Genomic DNA, 25,354 nt, shown 5'->3' on the forward strand with positions numbered 1-25,354 from the left:
CATCTTTTTATGAGAAAATGTTTGGCACAACACGTTGATATAAATTGAAAGTGCAGAAAGAGCACAAATGGCAGAATTTCTCGGCATCCTGCGCTGCACATTTTCAGTTGTGACAATTTTCTGCTGAAATGAAAGATATGTGTTTTATCCAAATGCGAAGGCTCTTCTGCTGCCTGTTTACTGCTCTCTGGTAATGGAGGCAGCACAACCAGCTGAATGGGAAACACCTGCGTATTGGCCTGAGTATGAAAGGCCAGAGACCTACACAGTGATACCCTCTGTCCACACGAACACATGCAGTTTGGGCCTTTGTTGCTTTATGTGTGGGTTTCCAATATGCTGTATCCTTGCAGCACACTTTCACTCACTATTAAGGTTAGTTTGCAATAGTTTCAATAGTGTTTTCTAATTCTATTTAATTTTAGAACCACTCATGATTATGTCATACATGGGCTGTGCCATAAAACAAATAACACATTATTGCAGTAGTAGAGTGCAGTATTCCTACTATCTATCTATCTATCTATCTATCTATCTATCTATCTATCTATCTATCTATGAATGAATGAATGAATGTTTATTTATATAGCCCAATATCACACATGTTACATTTGTCTCAGTGATCTTCCCAGTTTGTACAGAATATCAGTATGACAACCCTCTGTCCTTAGACCCTCACATCGTACAAGGAAAACATTCCGGAGAAAACCCCCACAGTTTAAAGGGGAACATGGGAGAAACCTCAGGGAGAGCAACAGAGGAGGGGATCCCTCTCCCAGGACGGACAGACGTGCAATAGATGCCGTGTGTAATCTTAGTGTTAGTGTTGTCTTAACTAATAAAAAGGGCCCGTTTATGGCCTGTTCTAAACCATTTTCTATGCCAGGGTTTAATGATAGTGATTATCAACACCTGAGCCATTGTTAAACGAAGAGAATGAATTCATTAGTGTGTGCCAACAGATGCCAATAGTTACATTACATTGCATTTAGCTGACGCTTTTATCCAAAGAGACTTACAGTAAGTGCATTCGAGCAACAAAATACAAACTTGAGGAAAACAGAATCATATAAGTAGGCCTACATCTGGGGCCTTATTCACAAAGCATTTTATCTTACCGCTAGGAGTGCTCCTAACTCGCGCTAAAACATTTTACGTCGGAGTTTTTTCTTAAAAGTTATTCTCAAAGCCGCTGAGACCTACTCATACTAAGGATAAATCACTAAGAGTGAACTAAGAGTGACGCGCCGTTGCTATGGATTACGTCGATTCTCGTGCATGAGTTTAGAAGCGGTCAGTACGGTGATTGGTTGTTCAGAGCAGGCGGTCTCGGTGAAACTCATCCGCAACATCCCACAAACGAGCCCACTAAAACAAGGAAATAGCCTAGGCTAGAAATGTATTCCTATCAAATAGTTATGGACAGTGCAGTTAGCAGAATACACGCATGATGACAAGTTTGTGCAGACCACGATAATGACGTTGTATATGCACGTTAAAGAGAGAGAGCAAACAATACAAATACGTAAATTGCATTAAATCAAGGAGGCAATTAAAAGCACCCTGCAAACTATTATCCAATGAGCATATTTCCAGCACTTAAACACTTTCAATAACAGCCCATACCGCCGTTCAAGCCCCCCTATCATGATGAATGAAAACAATCTACGTGTTGATGGAATGTACTTTCTTTCTATTGACGAACACGTCCTCATCTTTTGATGGCGCAATTATTTTTATGTGCGTCCCTTCAATAGCACCGACCGCACCGGGCATACCTGCAATTGCCATGAAGTTGGCTTTGATCCTGTGTAGTTGTTGATTGTCCAAAGGAAACCGGATAAACTGTTGGATGATATGTGGTCTAGAGAGCGCGTTGATGGTTTGGTTTATGGCACGGCTGACTGATGGTTGCGATATTCCTAAATCGTCAGCATTGCAAAGTTGCATTTTCCCTGTTGCTAAATATCGTAGTGTTGCCAAACATTTTATTTCCGGACTAATCGGGTTATTCCTGTTAGTCGGGGATGTTATTGCATCCCGCACTAATTCCACAACACGATTTAGCCTATATCTCTTGATCAATTCACAGTCTTCCATTGTCTCCAAAACATTTCGTCTCGCAGCCATTTTCAGATTCTTTGTGAATAGGTCTTACTGAGTTAGGAGTCCTCTCGAGGACTTTTAAGCTCTCCTAAACTTAGGTGCTACTTTTAGGCCTAACATACTTGTGTGAATTGCTCTTAGTGAATACAATTAGGAGTCCTAAATTTAAGACTGACACGCCCATTATGTTTAGGAGTTTCTCCTAAATTCGCCAGTTAGGAGCTACTTTTAGCCCTAAGATCCTTTGTGAATACGGCCCCAGACCTAGAACACAATATCCGTCCAGCTACAATGCTCAAGACACTGATGTACGGTATTACATTTGGGAATCTGGGACTGTTAGTACTGCTGAGAGTATTTAAACACAATACTGAGCTTCATAATGTTTCTCCAGGCCACAGCATCTCACAGTGACAGCCACAGCAGCACCAACACTTTGTCCATGTTTTTTTATTAGAAGAAATATTTTAAGGTTGTTAGAAGTGAAAGAAAGCAAATATGAAGGTCCCTGATGTCAACGTGGTGTGCAACAAACAATCTGTTCTCTGTGCTTGTCATGGTCCAAGGTAGAATCTGCAACAGACCTTTTTCCACAGGTCTTTTCTACAGTTTTTATATCGACTGACTTTCCCTTGCTTAAATATAAGACAAGCGTTAAACATCTCGTGAAGGTCTAAACATAGGGTGAATATCATTGTAGCAGCTTTAGTGTGTTACACAAACATGGAATTATTGGGATCAATAAAGATTGATAACCTTATAAAAATACCTTTATACTTATTGAGCAATGGACAACCACTTTAATAATCAGTTGAATGTCAATGATATACAACAACCTTGGTCAGTGGAGCTAAACTAGAATTAACCAGAAAAGAGACATAACTGAGACAAATGCAGTGACTGCAAATAATTATGGAAACCACAGTGGGCCAAACATTGACTTGTCCTTATTGGTTAACCCAAAACAACATGCTTTCACAAATACTGTTCATTCATTTCTAATAGATGTCCTGGGGTAAGGTGACTTACGGTTGGAAAATGAGATGCAGCTGCTGCCCAACAACTGATGGGAAAGTTAGTCTCTGTTGTGACATTTCTCATGTAATGGCAAAAAGAGAACAATCTGTGTGAATTGTTCCCTTTAGAGCTTTTAAAGCAACTGTCTTGTGGGAGTTTCTGTTGTGCGTGTGTGTACATGCAAAGTATGTTGTTGTGTGTTTAAACAGAGGAAGGAACAGAACGACTAAATCAATGGTGTACTGATTCCCAATACCTCAGACACGGTAAAGAGTGACAGGTCAGATAATAGCGATTACTGTCTGCGTGTATGTTGCCAAGGGTAGAATATATACTGTAGTGACATGTGGAAATCAGCAAAGCATCTATTAAAGTGCTGTGATGTTCATACAGTGCAGTATTTGTAACGGTGTAGAGACAATGGGTGGAGGATGTCTCCTAAAAAAAGGGTTTTGTCATGCAGAGCGAAAATATTAATTTTTTTCTCGCATATATGAATATAACCAAGCTAGTATGAGGATGTCAGGAAGTAAATGGATTCACCACTCTCTTAAAATGTAGCATTTGTACAGCTAAGGCTAACCAAAACCCAGCTTTAACTGGGTTTGACCAAGTGGAGTTTAGACATTAAACTGTGTACTGTGTGTGTGATGTCCTAAAATGGCCTTGTAGACGTGAGGGGCATTCTGACTGAGTATGACTTAAATGTGAAAATGTATTGCGTTCCAGTTGAATAGTATGTGGATTGGTTGTACACAAGAGATGCACGGAGAGTAGCAATACTTTCTGGGATTACTGCGCACAATGTATTTTTCAGATGGTGAAAGCATGAGGCGACTGGGCTCTGATTCAGACTCAGGGATGCAAGGATCCTGCAGGGGAGACATTTTGGAAAAAGATGCAGCACATTTCATACTTTTCAGTTCCTGAGCGGTTTGAGCGAGATGCAAGGTCAATGAAGAAGGGTGTACATGTGTGTAAAAACACCACTGGAAACACATCCAGTATATAGCTACACACTGCCATCTACAGTTCAATCATTTAGAGTGAACATTCATTTATAACATGGTAAACGACAAAGATGAATAGTGAAGAGCCTGGATTAAGATCCCATCCTCACATAGCATGCATAGGAGGGTAAAGAGAATGTGTTTAGTTCAGGATACTCTTATCTGAAGGTTTTAAATTGAAACACTTGAGTTACTGTAGCTACGATTTACATACAATCCCTTTTACAGTACATACTATGGAGACATTTCACCTGTTCCACAAATTCTTTCTTGAATCATGCGATGTTTTATTGGAACATTGAAGTGGAAACAAGAGACATAAATGACACATATTGTTTTGTGCAGCAAGTCTGTGGCTATTTTTACTTACTTCCATCTGCAAGGTCTATTTCTAGTCAACATGTTAGATTACATTTTTACATACATGTTACTTGTTAGACATGACTTACATACTCAATACTTTGGGCAATCCCCACAGGAGCAATTTGGGGTGAAGTGTCTCAGGGACACAACGACATGCTGACTGCTGTGGGGTTTGAACCTGTGCTGCTTTGATCCGAACACCAACGCTCTTTCCACTGCGCCACACGCCTCCTAAGATACAATTAATAAGGATACATAATGTGACTCAAAAACACTCTCTCTCTGTCATCGATACACACACACACACTTGGTAGGAGACTATATGGACCAACACTCCCCTCTAGTGCTGTAATGTCTAATCACATTCTAAAATGTGCTGTTTTGATATCTCCTTTTCAACTGTACCACTTGGTGGCGCTCATCTTCCTTTTTCTCAGACAAATACACATTTACCCATGATGCATGAAGTGACATGCACAACATGAGGCTGTGTGATGAATGAAAGAGACAAGGATACACAATTAATACATTTTGATCTTAAAATGCATTTCATTCAAACGGCTTGATTTCCACCCCAGCAATAATATGCTTATAATAATATGCTTCCCACTATTAGGGGTTGAATTAAACATTTGATTCCTCAGGTAAGGCCCTTCTGTTTAGGGAAAGGGACAACGATAAGCAGATAGATCGATAAACTAAAAACTATGATTCTGAAGGTATATTGTATGTGTCATGTAATCAGCACACCTGCACTTTAGTGTTGGGAAACCTGCAATTAACTTCTTTGTTTGGTCACCTGAAGGCAGCAGGAACAAGTTGACACAAATATATAAACTGACATGTCACACGGTTTAATAACGGGGTTCATTGATGTGTTTTAATAGATTCTGAACAACGACAGAGCACGATGACACAAAATAAATGAACCTCAGGTAAAACTTGTTAGTTGGATCAATAAGTCGATGATTACATAGTTTTCAGGGATTTGTCTGTCCTTCAGTTCTCCTTTTATCTCTGGGTTGGTTTCCACCAGATCCTGAGAACAATTGTTTTAGCTGCCAGGTCTCCCACTATCTTCACCAGCTAGTTGTCTGACGTTTTGTACTGGGCAGGTAGTGGCAAGTAGATGTTTAATCCTTAGATGCATACGTGGGTATTTGTTGACCCGGTGAAGTGGTTTTCTTGAAATATCTTTGTAATTACATGTTTTTATCATTTCATATTCCAGCTATTTCTCAAAAGCATGTTTTGGATATCAAGCCAATCAAATTTTAAATTGAAATGTTATACATTTTATGAAATTGTAGTTTTTGTATTACTACCCCAAGCTTCCATAAGTGCTTGGGGTCAGCGTCAAAAATGACCCACTTAATCCATTGGGAACCTTCGATTCTTATCACCTGTGGCTGTCAGGAATACATTCACTGTAGACCACACAGACTACATCAGAAGTGACACCTCTCAGGAAGTTTATTTTACACAGCCAGATCTGATACCTGTCAGTATAGTAATAATAATGATAATAATAATACATTATATTTTTATAGGGCTTTTCAAGGACTCAAAATCACTTTACAATATAAGGGAAGGTTAGGGTGGGGGGTATGGGACTATCAAACTTGATCAACCGGCATGGATTGATGGGGGTTGGGCTATAAACAAGAGGTGAAGAGATGGATTTTGAAAAGGGACTGGAATACTGTGAGGGTCTCAGAATAGCGGAGATCTTTGCATCTATATGTTCAAAACGTTATTTTTAAAAATGTTAAAAAAAAGTCATTTTTCTGAACCAAAATGACCAAAATGGCATAAAAACACATATTATTCTAATACTGGTCCTTTTGACTCACTTATGGAAGAGTGGTGCAGTCACTCGTGCATCGAAGGGTTAAGAGCACGGTCTTTACTACAAATGACAATGCCCAAGACTGTACTGTATGTGAACATATTGAATTGAGCTATCAGGTATTAATGTTGACTCTGTTAAAACTGATAAAACTGTTTTGAGAACTCTGCAGCACTGCACCATGTCCCTGGTACAGTTAGACAGCTCAGCGCTGCATGACGGACGCAGCAGGCTGTTGTCGAGATTGAATCTGTGACCTTTCGCAGACAAGAAGCTCTTACCACTAATCCATCCTGCTGCTCTTCAGCTGATAGCTAAAGTGGTTGCCCATGTAACAAATCTCTGTGGTGACCCTGACCCAAACCATTGATCACACTGATAATAACAATAGAATATCCTCATTTGTTTCTTTTTATTTTTTTTTATTTTTTTTTATTCTACTAAAATCATACAAAAACAAAAACGTATAATTCATACACACAAATGAACAAAATTAGTAGAAGCGGGAGGGCTGAAGCATAGCTTATGGGGAGTAGCCGTCCCGTGCATCATCATTAGCATCAATATAATAATGGCATTTATTTCGTCAAAAACGTATAGAAATTAAAGAGTACAAAGAAACAAAGAAAACCAATGAAAACTGGAAAAGAACAAATAAATAAAACGAAAGTTAGGGCAAGAAAAAAGCAAATGCATATATAAGCAATACTGGGAATATCCAATACCTGTTAGCTGGAGTAATCTGCAAATATAATTGTTTTTACTTTAGTTTTGAATTGTTGATGACTTGTAATACTTGAAAGGTCTGGGTGAAGTCCATTCCACTTGCTACACAACCAGTTAGGATGCCTGGTTGGGTATTTCATGACTGTGGTTTGGAACTGCTTTTGAATGTTAGTAGGCATTGGAAAATGTTGTGCATAATCAGTACTGTTTTAAGCTTAACTATATCAACACATTTGAATAGATTGAGTTTTTTAAATATGGGAGTTGTGTGTTCATATTTACCAACACCACAGATGATTCGTAATACCTTTTTAATTAAAGTATGTGTACATCAGCTCGGTAAAATCCTGTCAGTGAAACGGACAATTTTTTGCACATTTATTGTATTATTCAAATAAAGCAAATGTCACTCTTTTATATCTAAAATACATGAATACCAGTGGGAAAATATATTATATATTTATTCAGTCATTATCAGGTATTGAAAGACATGAATGATTGGTTTAAATTCATAAATACATTTAATGACATGATATTTTGTCATTTTTATAACAAGCTGCATAAAATACATTGAATCAGGATCTTCAACCAAATTTCATATTAAAGTGAAGAATATTTGACTATACATTTCTATGATTGTACAATTAAATTGTGATTTAAAATAACCATTTACAGCAGGACACACAGTACAGAGGAGTTGCTGCTGCTGCAAGCTTGTGATGTTTGCTGGGTTTGTAGCCATCAGTCTGAAAGGAGTTACACTGACGCTGACACTGAGTTGTGTGTCATGATTTGCAAAACATTTCTGGGTAAGTGATTTCAATATGTTCTTGTTCAGAATACTGTCTTACTTTTCAGAAGTCTCAAGATTTGTTGTAACTCTCCTGTGAATTTGAACAGGCAATTATTCTTTTTTCAACTTTCAAGCACATGGAGAAAGCTCTACACATATTACATGATAAACAACACTTTTAAATCATTATAAGTGTAATTACATTAAGTACAAGCATTTAAGTATTTTAAGCAACCCAGCTCAACCAAATGTATATGTTCCACATGTCTTTATATTATGTTAAACTATGTTGTAGAATAATTAAAAATGAGTTTATGTTGCTGTATATGTATATTTGTTGTGTTGGTGTTGTGATTTGACATAGTAAATCATCATCATGTTTTTTTCAATGTCTTCATGCTCTTCAACTGTGACACAGGAACGCTAGAAGGAGATGGGCAATAAATGCTGATTGTGAATCTCATTGAATTGCAGATAATATCCGACAACAGAAGGAATAACTGTAAACCACTGAAACAAGCTGTGTAAGACTTTAACTCCCCTTAAGGGCATTTTTGCCACACGCTCTATAAAAGGGCCCGGCTGCATGTTCACGTAACACAGCCCTGTTGACAACAGAGGGCGACAAAAGCTCACAGGAAATTCAGATGTGATGAGAAGCACAGATCATATTTGACATAGCCCTCCTGTCCCATGTCTAATAGCAGACCTACAGTACTGTGTCAGCATTGGTAAAGTTGCATTTTTTATTTTGTTAGGTGTTACTTATATGATTAACTTGTTGGTCCAAGCAGTGACCTCATTTAAAGAGTCCAATGTCATTGTCTGGCTCATATTCTGCCAATGGATCATGATAATTGTACACCTGGTTGCGAACCTTAAAACCTTTAGTAATTTACAAATGTATAATTTATCTGCTTTCATATAACTCAAAACAAAGCATCATTTAAAGGCAGATTACGTTTTTTACATTCATGATCAGATAATCTTTCTCAATAGTTCATAAAATGTTGTTTTTATCATCAACTTTTTCCCTCAACTTTTTGCAATGGATAATAACGGCCTGACATGCATCCCTCCAACCCTGACTATGCTCATGAAGTTGATTTGATTGACAGCATGCAAATCAATGACACTGTGTTGAACTGTATTTTCTCCACACAGCAGATGTTCCCTCCCTCAGAGGCAATCCTCAGTTCTCAGTTGGGTTGAAGTTCAGTGAAGGTCACAACTGTTTGCAGATGCACGTCTTGGCTTGCTGCCTCACAATTACATGTTTATATCCTCATGGAAAATGTCTGACATAATTGTAACTAAAATGATCCGAATTAATGACCCGTCTTGTAGTCAATGACGATGGGTAATTCAGCTCAAAGTTGTTTTCAATGCTATACCTTGTCCTGGATGTCAAACATTCCTTATTGCAAACAATATTGCCCATTTCTATAAAGTTAAATATGTTCTCTCTCACACTGTGCTCTCAGAGCCATTAAAGGCTGCACTAGGCAAATGATGTAAAAACAAAAAAAAGAACGGATAAATAAAATCTTCGTGTCTCATCAGGTGATTTAAAACAAAAGATAGCTACCTGTTGCTATCATGTGCAAACAAAGTGCATATTTGCCTAGTGCAGCTTTAACAAACCAAGCAATTCAAATCTGCGAAAAAAAGACATTGTGAATTTTAGATTTGAACATAAATCTCTGCTATCAGACTTTTCCATCACATTCAGTCCTAACTCAGCACATCTCTGTAGATCTCTGCAACAGGTTTCGTTTCTCACACTATGGTACATTCAGGCCGTTCTACATTCCAGCATTTTCTTGAAGGCTTTCCTGAAGCTGTCGTCCAGGAAGGCGTAGAGGAACGGGTTGAGGCAGGAGTTGGCGTAGCTCAGGCTGGTTATGAAGTAGGAGATCCCGATCAGGAGTGGCGTGGTCCTCAGGTCTGTCGTCAGAGCCACAATGGTGCTGAGGTGGAACGGCGTCCAGCAGAACAAGCACACAGCCAAGACGATAAACACCATGATGGTCACTTTCTTCTTGGCTTTGTCCAGCGCTTTGGCATTGCTGTTGAGCCGCATGTTCCTCAGCTTGTAGAGCATCATGGTGTATAAGATGCAGATGGTGGAAACCGGAATGGCGAAGCCCAAGATGAGCGTGTAGATCCGGCTCGCTTTGAACCAGAAACTCTCGGGGCTGGGGAAGCTGAGCACGCAGCTCTTCCTCCCATCGTCTGGGTTGACGAAAACCCCGGCGAAAACAGTGAAAGGCATGACGATGAGGATAACGAGGATCCAGACACATAGTGAGATGATCTTGGCTGCTCGGTAGGTGCGGTAAGGCATGCGTTTGGACCTCACTGTGGCCAAAACAACCAGGTAGCGGTCAATGCTCATGACAGTCAGGAAATAGATACTGGAGAAAATGTTGTAGTGGTCTATGCTGAGGATGACTTTGCACAAAACATCACCAAAAGGCCAGTAGTGCAGCAAGTGTTCGGCTATGTTGATCGGCAACACCAAAGTGAACAAATCATCGGCGATGGCTAAATTCAGGATGAACATATTGGTCACTGTTTTCATCTTGGGGGCTTTGAGGATCACGTAGATGACGGCCGTGTTGCCTGTCAGCCCCACTGCGCAGATCACAGAGTAGATAATCGGTAAAATGACGTAAAAGTCAGCGTAGAAGTAAAACTCTGAAGGTAGAGTGCAGTTCAGGTCAGTGCTGTTCCCGGATGTCAGGGAGTAGAAATCCACAGAGTCGTTGCAGACTGGGGGTGCCCCACCAGAGACGGACACATTCTCCATGTTTGAAAACACTAAGAGTCTCTGAGCATTGTGAAAACAATTTTAACCAATTATAAATATATTACAAATTACTTTTTTTGAAAGATCATGGGTGTATTTGTTTCCCTTTTTTTAGACACCTCTTTCACAAGATACATGAGTAATTTGGTATTGAGCGTGAAAAGTTAGTTTTGCACAGTTCAGCAAACACAAAGGCTCAATTACATCAGTGTAGAGGATCAGTCTGTAGAGCAACAGTTCCCAGCAGAAGTCAATTCTTTTAGGATCAGTATAGTTTCACTGTTGTTTCAGTTAATAGGGTGTTTGAGAGAAACATCAAAGAATTATGTTACCTTTTCCCATGCACTCCGATTCACTGTACATACTTTTACAGACATAAAGACATTTTATGCATGAATATAAATCCTGTCAGATTATGTCTGGTGAAAATCTCACCCTAGCAGAGTTGGTCTGTGATTCACTGAGGATGTTCGGTGTCCTTGATCCCTAAATCAGCAGTTTTGTGTCAGGGTAGATTTTCAAAGTCCAGTGCTGACACATCGTTTTATCTCCACTGGTGTTCCCCTTCACTTTTCCCTTCTGAAGTCGGCTTGACCATCACATTCAGTCTGCCTTTGTTGCGTTTGCCCTCATACAAGATATCCTTCCCCTCCTCTTTAAATATCTCCTCCCCCGTTTCCAAAGATTTACAATGAGAATATGAAGGTTGAACGTTTCCACGGTAATAGATACGAATTGCTTCAAGCGGTGGTGCTTCCTCTCGTTGCTTCATGCGCGATCCGTAGAAAGTGCCAAGGTTTTACGCACGAGTTGCGCATCCCAAAATCTGAACGAAAGAGAGACATCAATTATTTGCCTCGCACACAGTTCAAACACAGCAGGACACATCGTGAATGTACTAAGATAGGCAACAGGTGGAGCTTATCCGCCTGTCAACAACCTTTATTTCTAAATCAAATACATAACAAAAATATATACAACCGGTAAATCTCCTGTTTATTGAGATTGGAAACATTTTGTCACGCGATATAAATCCCTGTTGGCAAAGTTAATCTACTGGTTTTATATCCAAAGCCATGTATAGCCTACACAATAACGAGTTATAGATAGAAAGCGTACATTATCAATAAAAGTATTTCGCAAATATGAAAGTGAATTGAGTTACCTCTGTCTGTGTGCCTGATAAAGTCAATCTCCTCCAGTCCGTCCTCTGAGGTAAACGCGCAGCTCTGCAGCCTCTGCCCGGGACTCTCTCTCTCTCTCTCTCTCTCTCTCTCTCTCTCTCTCTCTCTCTCTCTCTCTCTCTCTCTCTCTCTCTCTCTCTCTCTCTCTCTCTCTCTCTGAAGGCAGCACCACCGACCGACGTCATCACGAGATCCCCGTGTCCATCATCTCAAAGTAAAATTCTTTTTTTCCTCCTTTTGTAAGGGAGAGCAGTTTAGTACGTTTGTCCTTTGACTTCACTTGAGCTATGGTGCAGGATGTCGCCACTCTATTCTCCGTCAATGAGATATTACAGGTGTTTTTTTATTGAGATATAGCATGGCTTGTTTAAAACGACGGTTCCCTTAATGTGTCCCTTCAAATTAAAAAGTAATTACTAATTTAGTTTAATATACTTTCTCTCTTTTTGTTTACAACATCATCTTTTGGTTCACATTTTAAGCAGCCCATCATCGCTGTTTCAGTGAAAGAAAGTCTGATAAATCCACTGATTACTACCTGCACATCCACAACAAGTATTATTTGGTCTTTGCTGTTGAGCTGATAAATGCTGCACTATGTTAGAAAAAGAGCTAGATATTTCCTCAGCAGTCGGAGGGGATCAGTACTTTGGGGGACTCAAGAGAAAACAAACAATTGGTCAAAGGTCCAAGCAGCAGAGGCAAAAATACCAAGACATGAAATCCTTATTCATGCTCATACTGCTTATACATGCAAAGATGTTGTCTTGTACAGTGCCCATAACAATGACCCCTCATCTTCTGTTCTTAATTCAGGCTTTTCAGTTAAAAAAAATTAAATGGCTCAAGCACAAATGGAAATACCTGGGATGACATCACCATGACGTTGTTTGGGTTATTTTGTCGAACTTTGGATAACTCCTTTCAGAGCCGCATAGGAAACTACAATCTTTTTCCCAGGTGGAGCAGCTCTCCTCATGATGGGCACACTTGGTAAAGTGGCACTTTAAATTGAGTCTACCTTTTAAATCTTCTATTTATATTTTTAATATATCAACTTTTTTAGACTTAAAAGGGGGGCTTTGTTATTTTTTTTGACTGCTATGGTGCTGGATTGAGGTAATTCTATACTGTTTCAAGGGGGCCTCCGGCGCCATTATTTTAGGGACATAAGTGAAGGCGGGAGACAGAGGGGATGAAACATGGCAAATGGTACCAGGCCTTATTTATACCCCGGTCTTATCAATTGAGCTATACGGCGGCCGGAGGAAATTAAATTTTAAAGAAGTTTCCGGTTTCTCATGCGCCATCTAAGAGTTTTTAACTGAACATTTTGATCACATCGGCTGAGTTCTTTCAAAGTCAAATGTTGGACTGGAGGGAGACACATTGAAATCTTCTGTGGAAATCAAAAACTTCCAAAACTTCCTCCATGACATGTGAGATGGAAGAAACTGTCTAACTTGTCGATTTCCAGAAAGTTTTTGACTTGCTCTTTACAGTGTGATGGACAGTCGGAGTTGTATTGTCTGAAAGAAAATGTGTCACACATGCCAGATACTAAATATCCTTCCTCACTGCAACGTCTCATTCCAACTCCTGTTTTCTTCTTCTTTCAATTTTCTTAGCCGATATCCTAAAAATGAGAGATCATGGGATTGATGCTTCAGGTCACTTTGAGCTGCATGGTGTTCTCTCTCTCCCCGTGCTTTACCTTTCTAAGTATTTCTTCTCATATCTCGCCAGTTCCTGTTTTTATCTCTTTGTGTCAGTATCTGAAGAGCATATTTTCATACTTTGAATTGCCCAGATGTATGTGCTGGTTCTGAGATAGTGTAAGCCTTTCAAGACAAACAACTCTGAAAACAGCATTTTGAGACAGTTTTCTGTTTTTAAAATGGCATTTTCTCAAAATGCGTGAATGCCTTTTTACGTGAGCCTGTGTTTGTTTCTGTGTGTTTGTCTGTCCGTCCGTTTTTTGTTGTTGTTAAGGCCACACTTAAAGGTATTTTTTCACATGTTATGTCCAGTAACTTACATTTGTATATTTACAGAAGTAGGGCTATACTGTTTCAAAATGTAAAAATGATTTAATGCAATGATTTGATACAGAACTTGCAAAACCCCTAAAGTTATGTTTGTAAAATAAATACATGTATGTATCCTTTAACAACATAATTGTTCTCATCGCTTGTCCCAACTGCCTTCAGGTTTATGACACCCCTTTATAACCTTCCTCTTCTCTTTAATCTTTTTTTCCCCTTCACTTCTAAAGTGGATTCATTCCCATAAGCTGCCAGTCGACACTTTGATCCCTCGCCTCAGCACTATATTTGAGATTTACACTTTTATTTTAAAACCACCTTTGCTTTAAGCTCACCAACTATTTGAATTCTCGACTCTGCTGCTGTCACTCGCTGTTGTTCTTTTTGCCCTGCTGTTTTCTACGTACCAAATGTGGAAACTCAATTTATTCTTCCATTCTTCTAAATGGCTTCAAGACAGCATCATTTATTCTTTACTGACACAAACTGAAGCACTGAAACATGAACAGCTTCCCTCAAGTGCTGAGCGTCAACCAAACATTCCTCGTAGGTGACAATGAAGAAACCTTTTGTGGTTTTTTTTTATATCAAGGGAGTCATTGTGATTTACGCAGCAGTATGTGATGGATCTTAAAGTGTAATACAGTACCAGGCAGTCAGCTAACTTGAATAAAACATAAACCAGTTATATTATTGTCTGGGGCATAGTAATGCATAATGACTTTGAATTAAGTAACATTGATAATGCCACTGTGTCGTACAAGTTTAAATCCAGCTAATTGGTGTAATGATCAATGATACCAGACAGACATGGTCAAGATCAATTAATTGCTTTTGTGCGGCAGGAAGTGGTCTGGAGGGTGACATTGATGCAGTGACATATCGATCAATAACACAAACACGACCTTTACCAGGCAGGAGACAAACCAAAGAGTCTTTGGGTTCACACATCATTTAACACAACACTCCAACACGTGCACTTATACATGGAGAGCAAACAAGCCAAGCCCTAATATCACTGATCTGTGGCTTTACTTTTGTGTTGCTTGAAAGTTCAGAAAAGGTTGCAAAATAAAGCATTAAAGAGGACATATCCTGCTTATTCCTAGGTTTATATAATAATAATAATAATAATAATAATAATAATAATACATTTTATTTTTAGGCGCCTTTCATGACACCCAAGGACACCGTACAATTTGTTAAAAAAAGAAAGAAAACGCTAATAGGCAAAAGGACATGATAAAAACACAAACAGGAAATCATGGAGGAGACAGTCAAGTGGACACAAATGAAACATATAATGGGGAGCACTACAGTGAGTAGGCAGATTTGAACAGGTGGGTTTTTAATTTGGATTTGAATATGGTGATTGTGTCTGACTGTCGGATGTGCGGGGGGAGGGAGTTCCAGAGTCTGGGAGCAGTGCAGCTAAAAGTCCGATGTGCATGTGTTGCTTCAACTGTGACATGTTTACATGCTTTAATGTTCAAAAAACACTTTTTTAACATTAAACTATGTAAACATGTCCCATTACAGGCACAACATACATTCTATCAACCTGAAAATAATCAGTAATTTGAATATTACTGTGTCTGCCTTGCTTTGTCGTTAGTAGACAGTTCATGTTATGCTTGGGCTCAAAAATTAACTGCCCATTTTATATCCCCGCTGAATCTGTTCAGGAAGACAGGAGCGTTTGAGTCCATGGCAGCAGGCAGCCTAAAACCCATTCACAGCAACAAGCAATTCGGACTTTCCACTTCATAACCTCAATGACTTTGGAGTGTTCCAGGAGACCCAAGCACCTGGAAGAACCATGAATCCATCCTTGACTCCGCCTCATAAACTGCTTCTGCTGTAATTGGATTGCTTACTCTAAAAAAGTGTTTCTTCTGACTGCGTGGTTACCACAGGTCTGTAGAGCATTAGATATTTATGGGAGAATACGTTCAATAGCTGTAGGAAAGATACATGTGAAAGTGCTGAGCCGAAAGGAAATATGTTTTATGTGTTGAGTTGAAGCCGCTGACAGGTCACACTGGAAGGTGTTCGTATTCTTAAAAGCCCTGTCAAAAACAGCTGATGGATGGACATGGACTTCACTTTCATGGTCAGATAATACACTCACCTGTGTGTGTGTGTGTGTGTGTGTGTGTGTGTGTGTGTGTGTGTGTGTGTGTGTGTGTGTGTGTGTGTGTGTGTGTGTGTGTGTGTGTGTGTGTGTGTGTGTGTGTGTGTGTGTGTGTGTGTGTGTGTGTGTGTGTGTGTGTGTGTGTGTGTGTGTGTGTGTGTGTGTGTGTGTGTGTGAACAGGGAAGAGTAGGGTATAAACACCATACATTATCTCCTTGTGGTATCCTCATATTTGCTGATGCCCTGATTTTGGTACCTGGGATATTTTTGCCTCAAACCAACAACCAATAGGGTCAAGTTGTGGTGTTCAATTTATGAACAGAAATGTGTCAAAAAAATCTCTAATCCTAAAAAAAATCCTTGACCTCCTTGTCAGAAGTTTGTGTTGAAGTTGCATTCAGAGTTTTGATACATTGTGATATAGAGTGATAAGTATACTCATGAATTTGTCTTTATCTTAATTATTCATGATTTGGGGTTGCTTGTTTGCAAAATACTTGTTTCAAACTATCTCTGAATTACTTTGATACTGAAGAAAACTTAAAAAACGTGACAGTTACCGAGTTTGGAATGTGTTTATCTATTTGGTTTAAGTACATTTAATTGTGATGGTTGTCAGAGATTATTAAATCCTCAGTACATTTAGGCTACTTACTCTAAAATATACATGTCCTATGTGAGGTCGAAATTTGATTGAGTTGTGACTTTTTCACACAAACGTTAACGGTTTAAAAAAATAATCTCCATAAGACAGTTTGCCTTATCTACTGTTGCTGCACCTTCTGCCAAACTGCTGTCCATGATGATAAGCGGATGATAAACTAGCCAAACAACGGTGACTAACTCCCTGTTGTTTTTCAAAATGATGGCACACACCTGTCCCTTTCACATCATGCAGTGTAACGTCAAGCAGACCAAATCCCTCCTCAAAGAACAGACCATTCTGGTTTCCGATAATAACCCCTCTGTAATCCTTAAGCACACAGGGAGATGTCCAGAGAACAAAAACATCCTGACACAGACACACAGGTGGGCCAGTGAGGATGGATCAGACTCCAGTATGCTTAGCAGAGGAAACAGTCCCAGCTTCATCCTCCCCCCCAACTGAGTATAAAACACTCAACTTGATGACTTTAGTACAACCAGTAAAGGCCCAACACTTCAATAAATGGCAGCTAAAAGCCTAATAAAAGGTTACATTCCTGGCAATTGCCCCATAAACTAGCTTCTGATTATTGGATGAAAGAAAAACCAATAACAAAAAAAGTGACAAAGATATGGTTGCTAAACGATCACTGAGATCCTTCCAATCAAAAGCCAGGAAACCTTTATGTGTTGCTGGGTGCTGAGATATAACAGCTGCTCATATTCAGCTATGAGTCCACACGAGCACGTCCGCAAGTTACGGAGACTGATATCTTTTTTTTTATCAAAGTCTGGCCTGGCCACCAATCACTAAGTACTACTCTTCTTAAGGATATGACTCCTAGCTCAGAATTTAGATCACTTTACAGTAAAATTGGAATTATCAGCATTTTCCATCCAGTGAATATCACTGTAATCTCTTTTCTAAATTGGCAATTGATTACATATTTCTTTGTTTTGTAAATGGTGATTGCACAATAATACCATCAGCGTTTGGATTGGCTTCTTATAGGCCTCTCTTTGCAATGCAATCGTCTCAAATAAAATGCATTGTGTCTTGTTGTTGGTTGCTCAGAAGTCGCCTGTAAAGAGGGCAGTGACCTCTTTCCCCCCCCACCTACAGTACCTGCACACCTGCTCCCACTCCTCCCATCAGTCCTGCTGCATATATACCAGCCCATACTCTGGCAGAATGGTAATTGAACTTAGGTCTTAGCACTCCAGCTTTCTGTTCCTTCTCCCTATCTGACCTTGTTGGACACCCTATTACACACCCTATGACCATTTACCTGCTTTTCCTTTGCTTTAGAGTTGTTGCCTGACCTTAAATGTGTGTATTTATTTTCTTTGAATCGTACATGTGGGTTTTAACCTGTGTTTTCTGCTGAGCCGTTACACATCGGGTATTTGAAAACGCACTACAATTATACAAATGACATCCTCTAACATCCCCTACCTCACTGACCTCCTCATCCTCTACCAACCACCCCGGTCCCACAGATCCACCTCAGCCGGTTGGCTTTCCACCCCCAAGGCCAAACTCCGGAGCTTCGGGGATAGAGCCTTCTCTGTTGCAGCCCCGAAGCTCTGGAACTCCCTCCCCCAACACCTCCGTGAGTCTGAGTTCCTCACCCTGTTCCAGTCCCGCCTCAAAGCCCACCTCTTCAACTATGTATCCATAAGCCCCCCCCCCCCTCCTCCTCTCAACCAACTTCGTCCTGACTGCTTTTCTGTTTTGTTTTGTTTCTTTGTTTCTCTTTGGTTTTGGTTTTGTTTTGTTTGTCTACCCTCCCTCCCAAATGTAAAGCCTCTTTGGGTTCAAGAAAAGCGCTATAGAAATCAAATGTATTATTAATAGTCCCAATGTTAAACAGGAAGGCAGATGTTAGACTTCATTCATTCATGACATTGATGCAAGTTTCACTTACTGTAACACTGCAGCGAAGCTACATTTGTATTGTTGCCAAAAGCTTCAGGTTGGGGGAAGATTTATCGAGGACAATGCATCCTTTTGTTGCTTTTTAACGAAAATGTGTCCCTCTTAGATTAGGTAGGAATGATTACCTACTCTTAAATGCTTAATAAACATCTGAACCTAACTTTATGTGTTGATTGCTAAGTGACTGTGTGTTTTTGTGTTGTGCAGCAATGATTCAATTGAAGCTGTGATATATAGGATGACACTTTATCTTCTTAGCCTTAAGATACAGTGAGACAGGGCTTGTTCTAAAAGTAAGCATAATAAAGCTAACCATTATCCCCCTAATTTGTTAGATTTTAAAGAAATCTGGATGCAATCTATAGGGACTGGTCAGTAAATGTGAGTGTGAAGAATTGAGGAGAGTGTGCCTGCAACACAGATAGAATTGTTCCTTAAGGCTATGATTAACGTGTATACTGTATGAGCAAAGTGTCTGTAAGATTTATGTGTGATGCGTCTGGTTGAGCATTATTTCACATGGCAGTGGCGGCAAGTTTCAGGTGCTAAGTGCTCAGAATAAGGCATCCACACACACACACACACACACACACACACACACACACACACACACACACACACACACACACACACACACACACACACACACACACACACACACACACACACACACACACACACACACACACACACACACACACACACACACACACACACACACACGTTCTTTAAGTGCTGGTTATTTATGTGTGTTCGAATTCAATTTAGCCTGGCAGCAATTTACTTTCTGCTGAGGGGCAGAGGTCAAAGCAGCAACGCAAGAGAAAAAGTGAGCAGAGTGTTAGCTTTTTTTTATTATTTAGATTTTTCATTTTGTTTTAAGTAGACATGCTGGGAAAAACAGTCGATACAAGATTTGAGGTAATACAGCGCTCTTGATCAAATGGATAGAAGCAAATGATTGTGCTGCTTAAGCAAACACATGAGAATGAACACTGGTGAAACAGTTTGATTGGGACATGGAGATATGGATCAGTAGGTTAAAAAGGAGGGAATATTAGCTGCAGCTGAAAAAAGGAAAAGATGGAGGGATACTGAAGAGGAGATGAAGGGCTGAGAGAAATTGAGGTGATAGAGAAATATCAAGGATGGAAGACTGATTATCAACACTTTTGACTACATTTTCTGATAAATAAATATTCCTGCTGAGAAGCGTTTCAGCCCAGGAAACTTCCACAGCCTGTCAATTTATTAAAAATGATAATCGTTGACGGCTCAGCCACAGCAGTAAGATGGATCTTTAGATTGAGTTTCTACAAGTGACAACGTTTTCCCAGCACTAATATTATACGTGGGGAGGGTCCGCATGTGATTGATTCTGTCGCATTAATTTCAGTCGATTTATTTAGCTGTCCATCTAATGATGAGTAATGTTGACAAGTGCAATAGAGTAAGACACAGGACTAAATGAAAAAATTACTTTTTCATTAAACAATTGTGTTGTGGATGGAAGTGACCAAAACTTCCTGCAAAATGTTACCACTACACAAGACACCCCTTAAAAGTCTTTGAAGCAGACAAGCAGATAAGCCCTTTCTGTATATGCTCGCACATACAGTATGTCTATTCATTCAGACTGAGGAAAAGATTCTGATCAAAGACCCAACTCACTGCAGAGGACAACTACGCACAAATATCATATGTCACGCTAAATGACAGCTTAACGACTTCCTCTCTGGGTTATGGAACATTTATCTGCACTCAGAAATGATTCACTATCTACAAAACTTCTAAAAATGGTTCCAGAAACGTTTCTACATTTAGGCAGCATAGTTTTTGGCGATTGCATTCCTGGGCATAACCTCCATGGATCCATGATAACAAATCACAGAGGAACTCAAGTTTTATCTCCGGACAAAGATATGGGTTACCTTCTTTGACCCTGTCTTCCACACTTTGAACTGAAGTTCAACAACATTTTCAGTTTGAGTTTTCAGTTTTAGTCAAGGAGCTAAAGTGACCATTTGTGACCACTGACAAGTTTCTGATGAAAGATAAATAGATCTTGGGTTTACCCGAGGAGTTCTATTTAACAATAACAGATCTGTATGTTTACCCATTATTCCTCACTACATTTGGAAAAGTCACGTTAAACATTGAATTGTTTCTACACGGACCACTATTGCGGTAAGCATGTTGTAACTTCCGGTTGTTGTTGTTGTCATCTCCGGGTATCCCGTGTGCCTGTTCTGTTGCTGATAGCTTACTATCTTAACTTAATCGATCGTTTTAAAACTCTTGATCACGGTAACTGCCTGACGTTGTAATCACACGTTACTACAGCTTAAGCACTCACAAACTCTCCTTCTCTTAGCGACTGTAACTCCACAGTTGCCTACACTCTTTTCGGGTTTGCTAACGGTAGCTACTTTAGCTTGATAGCTAGCCATGGCTCTTTCCCCACCCTCGGGTGCTATTTCCTGCTCTAACTGTCTCATGTTTGGTTACTCCCCTACCTCCTTTACTGGTACCGATACATGTGTTAAATGTAGTATAGTTGTTAGGTTGGAGGCGGGAATCATAGCCATAGAAGCCCGGCTCCGCATCTTAGAAAATAACTCAGCTACAGTAACGCCCATGTTAGCCGGTGCGGACCGGCAAAAGGTAGCTCCTCTTAGCCGTCCCCCGGCAACTCCCGAGCAGCAGGGAGAATGGGTGACTGTTCAGAAGGGGCATAACGCGAAACCCGCAGGTCCCCACCAACCCGTTCACGTATCTAACAGATATTCCCCACTCAGCGAGACACCCGCTGAGAAGCCAACTCTGGTTATTGGTAGCTCTATTATGAGACACGTGAATTTAGAGACCGAAGCGTCCACAGTCACATGCATTCCGGGGGCCAGAGCGGGCGACGTTGAGCCGCATCTTAGACTGCTGGCTAAAAATAAACGTAAATACAGTAGGATTGTTATTCACGTCGGTGGTAATGATGTTCGTTTACGCCAATCAGAATGCACCAAACTTAATGTGGCGTCGGTGTGTAGTTATGCTAAAACAATGTCGGACACCGTAATCTTCTCTGGTCCCCTCCCCAATCTGATCAATGATGACATGTATAGCCGCATGTCATCATTTCAGCGCTGGTTGTCTTGGTGGTGCCCAGCAAACAATGTGGGCTTCGTGAATAATTGGACAGCCTTCTGGGGAAAACCTGGTCTGATTAAGAGAGACGGCATTCATCCTACTTTGGAAGGTGCAAATCTCATTTCGGCAAACATTTCAGGGCTCTGTGGACTTAATCCATGACAAACTGGAGTTGAGACCAGGAGGCAGAGTCGCAGTCTTACACGCTTCTCTGCGCTCTCTCCTAGGCAGTCATCCATAGGAATCCCGACCCCAATAAAATACCCAATATTAACGGTGTGTGTGTCTGCCCAAGGACAATTTAAGGTAAAACCTAATAGAGGTGTCATACATAATAACCTAATAAAAGTAAATGTAACAACTACTACAGTGCAACAAAACAGGAAGATTAAATGTGGTCTCTTAAACATAAGATCTCTAGCATCTAAAGCAATACTGGTAAATGATTTAATATCAGATTATAATATTGATATATGCTGTCTCACTGAAACTTGGTTGAGACATGAAGAATATGTCAGCATAAATGAGGCCACTCCACCCAGCCATATCAATACTCATATTGCCCGAGGCACGGGCCGAGGAGGTGGAGTTGCAGCAATCTTTGACTCAAGTTTACTTATCAATACTAAACAAAAATTTAATTATACCTCCTTTGAAAGCCTCATTTTCAGTCTTACGCATCCGACCTGGAAAACTTTGCAGCCAATCTTATTTGTTACAGTGTACCGTGCACCAGGTCCTTATTCAGAATTCTTATCAGAATTCTCTGAGTTTTTATCAGCTTTGGTACTTAAAACAGATAAAGTAATTATCGTAGGTGACTTTAATATTCATGTTGACGATGATAAAAATAGCCTTACTGTTGCATTTAACTCTATATTAGATTCTGTTGGTTTCTGTCAGAGTGTAAATAAACCAACCCACTGCTATAATCACACTCTTGACCTTGTTCTGACTTATAGTATTGAAATTGAGCAACTATTAGTCGAACCGCATAATCCTGCTTTATCCGACCATTTCTTAGTAACTTTTGAAGTACTTTTACTAGACTACAAAGCATTAGCCAAAAGCTCCTGCAGCAGAAACTTATCTGTTAGTGCTATAGCCAAATTTAAGGAAGAGATTCCACCAATACTTAACTCGATAGCATGTCTGCATGTAGGGGAGGAAACTTATACAAAATGTACACCACCCCAAATTGATCATGTTGTTGATAGTGCTACAGATGCGCTGCGAATAAAATTAGACTCTGTTGCTCCTTTGAAAAAGAAGAAAATAAAACAACATAGATTAGCTCCATGGCATAATGCCGAAACCCGCAAAATAAAGCAAAAGTCGAGACAACTTGAAAGGATATGGCGTTCCACTAAACTTGAAGAATCTCGTTTAATTTGGCATATTACTCTCAATGAATATAAGAAAGCACTGCGTAAAGCGAGAGCAGCATACTACTCTTCATTAATAGATGAGAATAAGAATAATGCAAGATTTCTTTTCAGCACTGTAGCCAGGCTGACAGAGAGCCACAGCTCGACTGAGCCTTCTATTCCCATAGCACTCAGTAGTAATGATTTTATGTGCTTTTTTAACGATAAAATTGTTACTCTTAGAAACAAAATCAATGACCTCTTGCCTTTGACCAGTATAGTGTTATCAACAGCTCCCGGAAACGTAAGTTCTAATATTACACTAGATAGTAAACTAGAATGCTTTTCAGCCATAAACCTTGAACAATTAAATTCAATGATTCTCTCTTCTAAACCATCAACGTGTATCTTAGACCCGATTCCAACTAAGCTGTTAAAAGAAGTTTTTCCATTAATTAGCACTTCTTTATTAAATATTATGAATATGTCTTTATTATCAGGCTATGTTCCACAATCATTCAAAGTAGCAGTGATAAAACCGCTTCTTAAAAAGCACAACCTCGATCCAGAGGTTTCAGCCAACTATAGACCTATTTCTAATCTTCCGTTCCTCTCAAAAATTCTTGAGAAAGCGGTCGCAAAACAGCTGTGTGATTACTTAAAAAACTATGATTTATTTGAAGATTTTCAGTCTGGCTTTAGAACACAACATAGCACAGAGACAGCTCTGGTTAAAGTCACAAATGACATTCTAATAGCCTCAGACAAGGGACTTGTCTCTATTCTTGTCTTGCTCGATCTTAGTGCTGCATTTGATACTATCGACCATGATATCCTATTGCAAAGACTAGAGCACTTAGTTGGCATACAGGGAACTGCTTTAGGCTGGTTTAGGTCCTATCTATCTGAACGCTCTCAGTTTGTACGTGTCAACGATGAATCTTCCATGCAAACCAAAGTTAGCCATGGAGTGCCACAGGGCTCAGTGCTTGGACCTATTTTGTTCACCCTATATATGCTTCCGTTAGGCAATATTATAAGGAATCATTCTGTAAACTTTCATTGTTATGCGGATGATACTCAACTATATTTATCAATCAAGCCTGATGAAATTAATCATCTAAATAAAATTCAAGACTGCCTCAAGGACTTAAAAACGTGGATGACCTTACATTTTTTGATGTTAAAGTTATTATACTTGGCCCGAAGAATCTACGAAACAAATTATCTAAAGATATATTAACTATGGATGGCATTAATTTGGCCTCCAGTGAGACTGTAAGGAATCTTGGTGTTATATTTGATCAGGATTTATCCTTTAACACCCACATAAAATCAATTTCAAGGACCGCCTACTTCCATCTACGTAACATTGCAAAAATCAGGCATATCTTGCCTCAAAACGATGCAGAGAAACTAGTCCATGCATTTGTTACTTCAAGGCTGGATTATTGTAACTCCTTATTATCAGGGTGTACCAAGAAGTCAGTCAAGTCGCTTCAGCTGATTCAAAATGCTGCAGCTCGTGTACTAACCAGAGTTAGGAAAAGGGACCACATTACTCCTGTTCTGGCTGCCTTACACTGGCTCCCTATAGAACACAGGATAGAATTTAAAATTATTCTTCTCGCCTACAAAGCCCTTAATGGGCAGGCGCCATCTTACCTTAAAGAACTCATTATACCCTATTGTCCTACTAGGGCATTGCGTTCCAAGAATGCAGGGTTGTTGGTTGTTCCTAGAGTCTCTAAAAGTACAATGGGAGCCAGAGCCTTTTCTTATCAAGCTCCACTTTTGTGGAATCAGCTTCCAGTTTGTGTTCGGACGGCAGACACCCTATCCGTTTTTAAGAGTGTGCTTAAGACCTTCCTTTTTGATAAAGCTTATAGTTAGGGCTGATTAGATTCAGCCCCTAGTTTTGCTGATATAGGCTTAGTTTGTCGGGGGGCATCTTACTTCTTCCTTCTCTCTGTCTATACCTGTGTACTCTCATGTTCCGATTAACCCAGCTTCCCCAAATTTCTTTCTTTTTGGTGTCTATATACGCCGGGATCCGGAGTCATGGATGATCCTGCGGTCCTGTGTCATGGATTGCGAGTCCTGGATCTTGAGTCGTGGCTGTGGTCCTGGATCATAAGTCCTGGATGGATATCCTCGTGGATTCATCTTCTTATTATACACACATGCATTTCCAAACATTTGGACTACCTATGTTGCAA

General features: G+C 39.8%; 2 protein-coding genes across 6 annotated transcripts in view; one reads left to right on the forward strand and one right to left on the reverse strand.

The window, feature by feature from the left end:
* Window positions 1–25,354, forward strand: part of LOC307037339 (ras-related protein Rab-7L1-like) — a 584,338-nt gene that overhangs the window by 330,709 nt on the left and 228,275 nt on the right. The window lies entirely within an intron of this gene.
* On the reverse strand, window positions 6,878–11,931 carry npbwr2b (neuropeptides B/W receptor 2b). The gene is made up of 2 exons (XM_079677469.1): window positions 11,842–11,931; window positions 6,878–11,502 (listed from the first exon to the last, which is right to left on the reverse strand). The coding sequence occupies exon 2, from the start codon at window positions 10,674–10,676 to the stop codon at window positions 9,660–9,662; it is 1,017 nt and encodes a 338-aa protein (XP_079533595.1). The 5' UTR covers window positions 10,677–11,502; window positions 11,842–11,931; the 3' UTR covers window positions 6,878–9,659.

The sequence above is a fragment of the Notothenia rossii genome, assembly GCF_949606895.1.
Source record: "Notothenia rossii genome assembly, chromosome: 4".
NCBI lineage: Eukaryota > Metazoa > Chordata > Actinopteri > Perciformes > Nototheniidae > Notothenia > Notothenia rossii.

Excerpts from the sequence above, each read along its gene's own strand:
- npbwr2b (XM_079677469.1), bottom strand. The coding sequence starts at position 10,676 with ATGGAGAATGTGTCCGTCTCTGGTGGGGCACCCCCAGTCTGCAACGAC.